The sequence below is a fragment of the Benincasa hispida genome, chromosome 8 (genome assembly GCF_027475165.1).
Source record: "Benincasa hispida cultivar pf3 chromosome 8, pf3_genome.v1.1, whole genome shotgun sequence".
Classification (NCBI taxonomy): domain Eukaryota; kingdom Viridiplantae; phylum Streptophyta; class Magnoliopsida; order Cucurbitales; family Cucurbitaceae; genus Benincasa; species Benincasa hispida.
The window spans coordinates 49,273,774-49,286,129 of NC_143485.1; the positions used below are offsets into that span (position 1 = coordinate 49,273,774).

Below are 12,356 nucleotides of genomic sequence, written 5' to 3' on the forward strand. Positions count from 1 at the left end.
ACATGGATCGTCCTAATCTTTAAATTTTCACAGAAAGCAAAATTACAGAATATAAAGATTATGGAACCATTCTTCTTCACAAATACTTTTCTCCGGTCACGATCTACCACGAACCAAAAGACCTCCAACAATGAGGACACCACCACAATAGAACCTCCTGTATTCTCTAGTGGGATGAGAAACACTAAGGACTTTTGTGGGCTCTTAAATTTTTTGAGAGGGAGAGATTGAGAGGAGAGAAGAGTTTTTCTTGGGAGGTTTTCCAGAGTCTCACACATAGAGATTGAATCTCCTATATTCTCTTTTTTTAAGAAGAAGAAACCACTCAATCACACACCAAACATCCACATTGAAGGTTGTGAGACATTAAGCGGAGTTAGCAATAACTCTCTCCATTTTAAATTCAAAATTTAAAATAAAATAAAACTAATTTCAATTTATTTAATATATATAATTATACATTAACTAATTTAATATATAATATATACTTACTATATGTTATATCCAATATAACATATAACCTATAGTTTATATTATATCAAATACAATATAATCTCATTAATAGATGGTATTTAATATAAATTTCATTTATATTAAATTTAATTATATGGAACCAATTCACATAATTAATATTTGAATCATATTCAAATATTTATTTCTTCTAAAATAAGTTTTATATTATAATAATTATATCATATATATGCTAGTGAGTGACTTCTTTAGAGGAAACATGATTTCATTAATTCATGATAATAACATGTTTATAACAAAACATTTACATTCACATTCTAGGGTTCGAAAATAAGAATTTAAAAATGTGAAACCATAGCATGTAAACCCTAGACTAAAACTCATCAACATTCCCTGTAAAATTCTTCTTATCCCTTGCCTGAACATGTGAGAGAGTCCTTTTGCTCGATCCCTAATAACCTTAATTGAAAGAGAGTCGTTTTGCTTGATCTCATCAACGTCAATAACATAGATCTTACGTGCACATAGAATTGGATATGATCCCGCTTACCTTACCATACTTTCAATAGCAAGGATCGTCATATAATTGGGTATCTTACCACACCTTCAGTACCAAATTCTCAGGAGTAGGTTTTACCTAGCAAATACTTACATTAACATCATAAACATCATATTTATCATCATGCTTAAGAGAATCAATAAATAGCTCATTTTAATTGCTAAGTCATGGTGTAAAACTCAAGTGGAATACATGGAAATTACATGTAAAAACTGGTTTTAAGAAATCATTAGTACGACTTTCACTTTAAGCTAGACTCATCATCTAAGGCCTACGATTGCTTGCTTGACTCCTCTTCTCTTAAGTCTCATTCCGTTTCTCCGTCTTGTTTTGTTCTTTGAGCCGTCTCTAGCAGGTAGGAAGGAATAGAGTCAAGGGCAACATGCGTTCATGCTTGACTCCCTTTACTTAAAGCATATATTGAATCATCACTATTAAAGCAACTATGTGTTGGAAAGATCAAGATAAATCTGATTATGCATTGGAAATTCATAAGTAAAAAACTTAGCAAATATTTTGAAAACTAGTCACTCACTGTCTTTAGGTTACTTCCTTAAAGGTTTCCCCTATATATGTGTCTGCCCTGTAAGAATAATAAGAGCCTTCGATTAATGCCTTAGCTTCCTCTTGAGCTTAACTTATTATTCAAGGTAACGAATAATAAGCCTCAAATCTAGCTCAACGTATCGTTTCATTTATTTTCCTACTCGACGCATCCTCAGTACAATGTATTTAGTACATAACCACACATAATCAAACTTTTACCTTGCAACCAACTAGTGTGTCTGTGGCAGCTCGCATAAGATACTCTTAGGTGTCAAAGCGTGTTGGCTTTGCCTATGCGATGATCGATTGCCCACACTTAGCGTATGTTGGTTAGTTGCTTACCTATGTGTGGGTTGTAGCTGCCTGCTTGTTCATTCAATCAAAATTTCATATTTCACTTTCAACTGAATAACTTAAATTTCAAATACAATCTCATGAAATTTCCTTCCAAGAACTTATTCCTAAACATCTCAACTACCTTACCTTATAATTTCTAGCTTCTGGTTCCTTTCCTCCGAGCTTGGAATTCACCAATTCTAACAACTTGTCTGTGTGGCCTTAGATTCTCGAATACTTGCAAAAATTCTTCAATTTATAGCTCAAATCCATGAAACTTCCTCTATGGCAACCTTGTCTCAACACCTTCAAACTCTAAGCTTAAGTTGGCAGAAATTCTCCTCCCTTAACTCACATAGATCGCCAAAACCAAGAACCTCCATTCAAGCTTTCCTTTTATACTAAAGCTGCATGGTTATTAAGTTTCTTAAAATGACAGCTGGCACACTTAACCCATCTTTAGAGTCTCTAAGCACGCCACATAGCCTATTAATTAATTGTTTATGCTTAAGTCTTTTACCAACGCCCAGGCTTGCATTCCTACTAGCCTTTTGCCTTGGCCAACGCATACCACGACTAGCGCCACATCCTCTTACTCACGCATCACTATTCAACGCATATGCTGGTTTTACCCTTAGACAGTCGTACTTAGGCCTACTACTCATGAATGCATCCCTTACCTCTAGCATGCCTCAACATTTCTCGGCTACCATGCGTTCACTTAGGCAACCTCAAATGCCCGCATACTTTCTGCCGTAGGCCTTCACTGACCTCTAAAGCCTTTGATGCACACCTCCTATTACACTTAACCAATTTTCCACCCTTAGGTTCTTATGCCCGCAAACGCCCAAGCGTTCCTCACTTTTCTTAGCTTTCCCAAAATTTGTCTAAGTATTGGTTGCTCTTTGCTACCTGAGAGCACCTCATTTCAAGACTTAGAAGTTTTTCCCATCTCTACCTCACATGCACATTCATTATAACTTCTATAATTTGTCAACTACTATAAACATTATAATCACATACTTACAAGAACTTATATACATAATTATGATAATTAACACATAATTAGAGGAACTTAAACGTAATTAACTAGTAAAATAGGGTTAGGGGTTTACATGGTCGATCAAAGTCTTGGAAGCTAAAGCCATTGTCGATGACTTAAATCACATTCTAGTTTTTTGGGATGGGCTTCCCTCGGTAGAGGTAGAATTAGATTCGATCAAAGTATTCAAGTTTTTGAATTGTGAAGCTTCTGATGTATCAGAAGGTTTTTTTTTTCCCATGAGGCTCTCTTTCTTGCTCCTTCTGTAAATGTTTCTCACTTTTGTAAAATCCTTAGAGAGGAAAACAAAGTTGTCCATATATCTAGTAGTTTTGGCTTTTTCATCAGGGATTTCCTCTTTTTGGAGAGAGTTTTTTCCTCCTTTTGTTTTATCCCTCATCCTTGTAAGAGATTGATGGTAGGTTGTTGGGTTATTCTGTCGGTTTTTTATGAATATCCATTTCAAAAAAAGAAAAAAAAAAGTTTCTTAGTTTCTTTTTTGTTACTCAATTCCCTCAATTATTGGTTATATTAGTATCCTTTGAAAACTTTATCTTAAAATGTTGATTTTGATCTGAGAACTTTCATACTTTTATTCATTTTTTATGATTTCTACTATACTTTCAAAATGTCTATTATATAGCCTCTAAAGTTTTAAAAATAGTCATATTGGTCTTGTATGCAGCTTGAAGCAATACTCATGTTAACATAGTAGTATACATACTCAAAATCATGTCATTATTTTGTAAAAAAGTTAAAAATAAGGACCAAAATTATTCACCTTTTATGTTGAGGGACTAAATAGCATTTTAAATTTTAAGGACTATAATTAAATAAATTTGAAAGTTCAAGAATCAAAATAGACATCTTGAAAGTTTAAGGATCAAAATGAAACAAAAATATGAAAATTTGCCGACTAAAATATGATTTGATTTTAAACCCTTAAAATTGTTTAAATATTTTTAATAGGAATTAAAAAAAAAGTGTTGTAAATATAACAATTAGGTCCAAAATATTTATATATATTACACACTATAAAAGAATTTACAAATATAACAAAATTTGAATCCAACTCTTAGAGTCTATCAGTTATAAACCGTACCGCTACTAAGAGTCTATAAATGATAGATTTTGCTATATTTTTAATTTTTTTAAAATGTTACTATATAGTTAATTATTAGCCTAAAATACTATACAATTAATTATTTATCCATGCCAATTACACCAAAAAGAAATGTTATTTCTTGATTGGGCCAATTCGGTGGTCCATTAATTGGTGGGCTTAAAAATCAATGAGGCCCAAACTCTCTCTTCCTAAAGCTCTGTAGTCTGAACAGAAAATAGAGGCCAATAACAGGGGGAGCTTCAAGAAAAAGGCGAAGAGGCCATCAATGGCGGTGGAGAGAAACATTTCACTTCAGCGGCAAAGCTGCCTGGTGCTACTATGGCTACGTTTCAGCAATATTTCGTATCCAATTGGAAAGTGCTGAAATTCGAAATTAAAGATTTTTTTTTTTTTTTTTTTTTTTGAATTTCCCCCATTTCCTTGGTTGTGATTTGATCCACGAAAGATTATTTTGTTGTTTTCTCATCAATTAGAGGTTTTCTGATAACACATTGTTAATCTCAGATTGTTTCCGTCATGGTTTATAAATTATCCTTTATACACAAAGTTCAAGAAAATGGGCCTATTTTTATTACGAGATCTTATTCGATGAACCTCTCTAGGATCTCCGTTCATTTACAAGTGCATAGATTTATATATACCATTCATTTTCTTAGTTAAAAATTTATTGGATGATGAAATAGAAACCATATCTAAATAGTTCAAGCTGGTTCACCAAGTTCTCTGAGAATTAGGGCACGAGTTTGCATCCATAGCGTTCGTGCTGTTAGCTCGTCGTTGGCTAGAGATGAACACTTAGTTTTGTTGCAATCTGCGAAATATTTTCCTGTTTTTCTTTGTGTTTGTGGGCTTAGAGCCACATAGCATGTTGTAGCAGCACCCTGTAGACACAATAATTGTTACTAGCTGTTTGTATGAATGAAAAACCCCTAGGCAAATCCAGACCCCCTGAACTGCTCTTACTCATGAATGTACCTGAGGAATCGATTTTAGTAATTTTGATGCCATGAAAAACAGAGAATCTGCAAAAGATGTTAGAAAATTGTTATGATAAGTCAATGCCCACTTGTGTATTTTCCTTTAGGCTGAAGTAGAATTAGTTTAAGATCACAGTATATCAGGAATTAAAAAGAGTCAATAGTTCATGCCTGTGATAAATCCTCGATGTGCTCTGATAATTGCAGTCTTTACAATTCCTGGATGCACTGCATTAATTGTCACATTGGCATCTTGTTCCTGTAAAAATGGCTGGAATCTCAGAATGTGGGCTGTTTTGTTAATTCTATGTAGGAAATGTAGAAGGTGAAGAAGGAAGATAACCTTCAACTTTCTAGCCACCTCCTTGGCATGTAAAATGCAAGCCAGTTTTGACTGAGCATAAGCACGCGTGCCATTGTATCTGCAGAATTCCCGAACAGGTATTAGTTTGATTCTCTAACCATGGATGATCATTGACCAGAAACCATCTTTAGAACTTTTTGTGTTTTTAGGAAAGAAGTACTGAGAACTAAAATAAGTTAAATTACAAGTTTAGTCACAAAACTTTTTGTGTCTATTTGGTTCCGAAACTTTTAATTTTATGTTTAATAGGTCCTTGTACTTTAAAAATGACCAATAGGTTCTTGAACTTGGAATTTTGTATCTAACATGTCTTTGACTTATTTGAAAAATTAAAATTATCCATCTATTAGTTATAAATTTTAATTTTATGTCTAGACTAGTTAAGTTTTAAAAATATGGAATAGGTCATTGATCTCTTATACACACAAAATTGATATTTCACAAATCTACTGGACATGAAATTGAAAGTTTAAAAATCTATTTGACACTTTTTGAGGTTCAAGGACCTATTAGACACTTTCTAAAGTTCAAGGACTTGTTGGACACAAAATTGAAAGTTCAAGAACCCATTAGACGCTTGTGAAAGTTCAAGTAATAAGTAGGCACAAGCATGGAAATTCAAGGACAGAACTTGTAATTTGACAGAAAGAAAATAGTCTAGAAGGGTGCAAGTTTTTTTAACTTGTTTGGGTTGAGCAAGTGAATGAAGCAGAGATCTTCCCTCTTCACCCAGTAGTGGACAACAGAAGAGACGTTTATAATTCTTCCTTGGATGCCTGTTCTCTTTGATGTTTCTATCAATTTGTCTAAAAGCAGTTCTGTCAGAAGGTAATGTCCTGCAGGAACAAAGATACACACAGATTGAAACACTGCAAATTATCTTGTTTGAACAAATTGTATAGACAAAACAACAGTTTGAAACGCATTATTTTGTATCCTTTTTTATGTTAAATTTGACAAAACTTCACTCTTTTTTAGCCATTATTGAGTAAATTCAAGTTTCTCTAACTTTGTAAATTGTAAAAGGAGTTTCCAGAGTTGATATAATTTACATGGAGGCGCTTCACAGGTATTTTCCCTTTTATCATATAGTCATCTATTTTAATCTTTTCGATTTGTTCATAGATTACAATCAAACTATTCTTCTCTGTTTGAGTTTAGGAATGAGAAGAAAGAAAGAGAGAGAGGAAAAACAATTACCCAAATAATTAGTAGCAAATGTCAATTCAAATTTGTCTTCAGAATACTCCAAATTTGGAGAGAAAACCCCACCATTGTTTCTGCAAAAGGCAATTGTATGTCCAAAAAAGGGATGAAGTTAGAGAGGGAAAATGGGATTTTGGTTGGGAAAAGTAAAGGCAAACTCACATGAGAATGTTGAGTGGTAGCCCTAAAGCTGCAAACTCCACACAGAACCTCCTAACAGAGGCAAGAGAGCTGAGGTCTATTTCTGAAACTAAAATTTCTGCCTCTGGACTTTCTCTTTTGATCCTCTCTTTCACTTTTGCTGCCTTCTTCATGTCCCTTGCTGCCATTACTATTCTCACTCCTCTTTTTGCCAATACTCTTGCTGTTTCTTCTCCAATTCCCGATGTTGCCCCTTTTTGCACCCACCCAAAAAAAAACATATAAATTTTCCTTGTTTGATTTTGTTGTTTTTTCATCCTTCTTGTGGATTATTGTGTCTTGTTTTAGGACTCATCTTTTAATATTATTATTCATTGGGTTACATTATATGGTTCGATTGATGTTGTTAACATGCTCAAGACCCTAATGAGTGAGGTTTGATTGATGATGCTTAGAGATTTCTCACCTTATTTCTTTGTATATGACAAAAACTAGTTTTTAATTACTTCTCAAAACATTTTTAAAGAGTAGATAGGAAAAGGAATAAATTAATAGATGTATCTAAGTATATTTATGAGCTCAATTTTTAAAGTAAATGATTATCAAAGGGCTAAACTTTCTATGCACTCAAGTGTATGGGTTATTCAATTATGAAAATATTGCCAAGAAAACCAAAAATGACCCTCTTCAATTTGGTTAAATCTATTTAGTTTCAAACGCTCACACGAAACAAATTAGAAAAACGAAAGGGAAGAGTAACTAAACCAAAATGAAAACGAAGCATAACTTAGTTTTGGTTTCCTTCTCACATATGTATATGGTAAGAAAAGTTATGAAAATGAAGTAAGAGTAACTAAACTCTAGTTTGATTCTCTCATATACACATGTGAACTTGGTTCATTTTAGTTTCTAAACTTTAACCACAAACTAAATCATAGAATGGTTTGGTCCAGCTCTTTTATTATTTTTTTTTTTCTTTCTCCCTTAAAAAAAAAGATGCTCTCAACTTTGCATCAGAACTTTAAACTTAGCACCATCCAAAAATTAGATGCAACATGCAGAATAAAGTGAACTCAGAACAAGATAGTACAAAAAACCACAATCAAATATGTTATCTGCCTTAGGGAAAAAAATGAATAGAGTAGCTGTAATTGTACAAGGTTTATTGAAATACTAACCAGTGATAATGGCAGTGAAAGGAGAAGAAAACTGAAAACTTTCGGTAACTTTCTCTGCACTAGCTTTAGAGCCATACCCACTTGGCCCTGCTATTCCAACTAAATACCTTAGAGTCTCCTTCATTTCTCTCAATATAACACCATCCACAAAACATAAACCACATCAAACCTAAATATTTATATACTATACTACCCAAAAAAGAAAAAGAAAAAAAAAACCTAAAGTTTTATGATCTCCTACTTCCAAGACCATCCCATTTCCCCTGCTCTCCCCTGCTCATAATAATTATCCTATCCAACTTTCGGGATGTTCCCCTTTTTATCTCAAGACTTCAAATTTCCATCTTTAATATATAAATTACTTTCAAAGTTGAAACAAAACATGGGTTAGATTTCAAATTACAGGAAAAAGAAAGGATCTTTATCTTCATGTATAGGACATAATAATGTCTCACTTAAATGAAAAAACAAAAACAGTCTTTTTGTCTCTTCTTTCTCAATTAAATGTATGCTGTTTACACATTTTAAGTTTGTTTTTGAGGGCCACAAGCTTCAATGTTAGAGTATTTAGTATTACAGTGTTTTATATTATGCTATACGATTTAATTTGGGTTCATTTTCTATGGGTCTGTTTGTATTGATTAGAGAAAAAATGTTTTTCAACAAAATCATTTTCTTTTAAACTATTTTAATAAAAAAAATGTTTAAAATGAATTTCAAATGTTATTTTGAGTGATTGACAAACATTTCATATATATAGAAGCTCATTAGACCTCTTTAATCTTGACAGTATTTGAGGATGTTTTTAATAGTATTGTATTGTGGCAAAAACCCTAATTTAATGACTAGCCTCTATATCGTTATTCTCTCTATCTTCCTCTACTCTCTCTTTGATTCAATATTAATTTTTGCATTCATATAGTTTATAAGATTTAACAATGTATCAATATGCGTCCTTTCCATGGCTTATAAAGCTGAAAGTAGGGAGCATTCATTTATGAACCCATTTCTGATATAATTAATGTTGTTTTCTCTGTTGAAATTCCTTATATATATATATATATTTTTTTTTTTTTTTTGAGTGTTGTGTGTGTGTATATATATATATATATTTTAAAAAAACAAAAAAAAAAAAAAAAAAAAGAAGTGAAGATGGGTTTGCTAACACGTGTGATATATGCACACAGAAATAAAAATCATAATTGGAACGACCCAAAAAAGAAAAAAAATTAAATAAAAATATTATTGGTGTAAAAAACATTAATTTCTTACATATACCAAAAAAAAAATGATATTGTGTCCCGTTAGGGACAGGAATTACTTTAGGCAGCAATTGCATGCAGCCTTTGTCCCAAAGTTTCAATCTTTGCCCTTTAAAAAAAGTGATGAGATTTTATGTTATGGAGCCTTGGTGACTTAAAGTTGAGGCCTTGATTTTGACAAAATTCCACTTACTATTTTACCATTTTCCTTCTCCCACCCTATATCTTGTATTAATAACCCAAAGTTCTCCTTAGCACAAGTCGTTGGAGAATTTAGGACTTGTTTGTTCTTGAACATGTCCTCTATTCTTTTACGTAACATCTCTATTAGACTTTCTATACTAATGAAACATGCACAATAATGATACCTTTTAAAGTTTTTTTCTACCACTGGTAATTCTTTCCAATCCGATGATACCTTTTGAATAAATAATTTGGCTTGAGGCTGGCAAGAAAGAAAGATGGAATGTGACTGCTTGTAGACCAAATATAAGACACAATTGATGAGTTGAAAATCTCTAACGTTATGTAGTATCCACTCATTTTATGTTGGCATAAAATGCAACATAGAAGATAAGTGATTAATAATCAAACTTTTCAAACTATTTTTAAGCTTATTATACCGTTTTTTTTTTCTTGACAACTCTATTATAGAGTATAGTGTCGTTTTGGGACGAGAGGGACCCATTTTGTTGACATATGATTCAAATTGGTTGAAGCAAAATTGTGTTGTAATTAATTTGACATATGAAGTTGCCCTTGTAATATTGACATGGATAGGTAATTTCAAAGCATATATTCATGGCATGTCCCAAAAAGTGTAAAACAAAAAGGATTGATTAGAAAGCTTGTATGGCCTACTTTTTGCTAGGCATGCATATATAATATATACATATTCTTTCTACATTATTATGTATATATGCATTTTGTACAACCTTCTTTGGTACGTACTAGACACACACACATATATATGTGCATCTTTAACTCCCCAATCAATCACTTCTGTTTTATAACTTGATATAGTTTTTCTTTAAATTAGGGTTAACATGTGGAAGGTGAAACTAATTATTTTCATCATTTGCATTCATTAACTTTAAAAACGTTATGTTTATTTGAAAAAGGAAGTGGTTTGAACTTAACTTAGATTTAATTCATATTAAATAATCAATTCAAGGGTTAAGATAATTTTTCATTAAAAATTCAAACACTTATATAAATTTATTGCCAAAAGATTCCTCTAAACAAAATATCAACTTCAATATAAATACGTAGGTGTAATGTAGATGTCCATTATTAGTGTTCATTGGTCATGTATTATTCATGTGTCTCAAGATTACATACTATTAGTATCCATGTAATTCATCTACTACTCGCTAAATTGACTATAAATAGTGACATTTGGAGAGTTTTGAAAGACATGCATGTTGATGATCAATCCAAAAAGACTAGAGAAAGTGAAAAAATTCATTCTTTGTTATTTTATTTACTTTTTATTATTTTTATTTATTTATTTTATATATTTATATATTATATTTATTTATTTATTTTATCATATATTATTATTATATTATATTTTTCATATTCGTGTTCTCGCTTTATGTCGTGCTCCTTGAATTCACAACATGTAGGTCCTAAAGGTATGTCGATTTTTTCCTCTTCGTTATAATTAATAAATGTAACGTTATTTTGCATATTTAATATCTATTAAATTTCTAATATAAATACAATATTTTATGATAATGCTATCATGATAAATCTCACAAAATTAGAATTTGTCGCCCTTGATATTAACGGCAATAATTATTTGTCATGGATACTTAATATCGAAATCCACATGGATGCTATGAATCTTGGAGAGACTATTAAAGAAAGAAATACGGCATTCAGTCAAGACAAAGCAATATTTATGATTTTCCTTCATCATCATTTCCACGAATGATTGAAAATGGAGTATCTTGTAATAGAATATCCCCGTATCTTATGGAAAAATTTGAAAGAGACGTATGATCATAAAAAAAAACAGTTATTCTTCCTAAAGCTCGTTATGAGTGGATGCACTTGAGGCTACAAGATTCCAGATCAATAAGTAATTATAACTCCATATTATTTATTTAAAATCAGTTCGAAATTGTTGTTATGTGGAGAGCAAATTATTGATGTTGATACGTTAGAGAAGACATTTTCTACATTTCATGTCTTGATTATGCTCCTACAGTAGTAATATCGGGAGAAAAGTTTTAAACAATCTTCAGAACTAATTTCATGTCTTCTTGTGGCCGAACAAAATAACGAGTTATTGATGAAAAATCATGAATCTTGACTAACCGAAATGACATCATTTCTTGAAGTGAATGCTATGAATTTTAATAATAATCATAATTGAGGTCGTGGTTGAGGTTGTGACCGTGGTAGAGGAAGAAATAATTATTATTTTTGTGGTGGTCATTCTAATCATTCAAATTTCAAAAGAACCATACAAAATGATGATCACAAAGGAAAAGCTCCACAAAATAAGAGTCTAAAAAATGTTGAAAATAAATGATTCTGATGCTGAATGACTGGCCATTGGTCATCATACGTCAAAACACTTAGTTGATCTCTATCAAGCATCCCTGAAGGAAAAAGAGAAAAATGTGGAAGAAAATTTTGCATATCGAGATAATGACATATTTGACTCATCCCAAATGACTAATTTAGATGTGATAGACTTCTTTGAATCTCCTGAAGAAAAAATTGACATAGTTGATGGAACATCAATTGTTTCTTTTGACTTTGAAAATATTTAGACTTAATGTTGTTTTTTTTTGTTATTATTCATCTCCATGTTTTTTTCTCCTCTTAGTAAATGTTGACTTTTGTGTATTCTAAGTATTATTTTTCTTATTGTAATTATTTTCTTTTAATGAAAAAACTTGGATCATTTTCATATGTTAGGTGACTAAAAAATGAGTAAAAAATATCTATGTCTGGCAGATAGTACAACTGCACATACAATACTTACACTATTTTTCCAAACTGACGATGTTGGAAGCAAAAGTCAATACAATATCAGGTTTTGCAAACCTAGTTGAAGGGTTTGAAAAAACAAATATTATTTTGCTTAGAGGAACAATTTACAATTGACAACGCATTGTTCTTTAGTCAATCA

General features: G+C 31.7%; 1 protein-coding gene and 1 long non-coding RNA gene across 3 annotated transcripts; one reads left to right on the forward strand and one right to left on the reverse strand.

Moving 5' to 3' along the window:
* Positions 1-4,627: 4,627 nt before the first annotated feature.
* On the reverse strand, positions 4,628-8,266 carry LOC120083520 (short-chain dehydrogenase TIC 32 A, chloroplastic-like). Of its 2 annotated transcripts, XM_039039296.2 has the most exons (8): positions 7,947-8,257; positions 6,790-7,021; positions 6,622-6,701; positions 6,104-6,257; positions 5,401-5,479; positions 5,229-5,316; positions 5,056-5,102; positions 4,628-4,961 (listed from the first exon to the last, which is right to left on the reverse strand). In XM_039039296.2, the coding sequence occupies exons 1-8, from the start codon at positions 8,068-8,070 to the stop codon at positions 4,782-4,784; spliced, it is 984 nt and encodes a 327-aa protein (XP_038895224.1). In that variant the 5' UTR covers positions 8,071-8,257; the 3' UTR covers positions 4,628-4,781. The 2 variants fall into 2 exon arrangements, with proteins under 2 accessions (XP_038895224.1, XP_038895223.1); XM_039039295.2 differs by having other exon boundaries at positions 5,229-5,479; positions 7,947-8,266.
* On the forward strand, positions 4,873-6,429 carry LOC120083521 (uncharacterized). Its single transcript, XR_005483442.2, has 2 exons — positions 4,873-5,498; positions 6,067-6,429. It is a non-coding gene; the product is annotated as an uncharacterized LOC120083521 (long non-coding RNA).
* Positions 8,267-12,356: the final 4,090 nt, after the last annotated feature.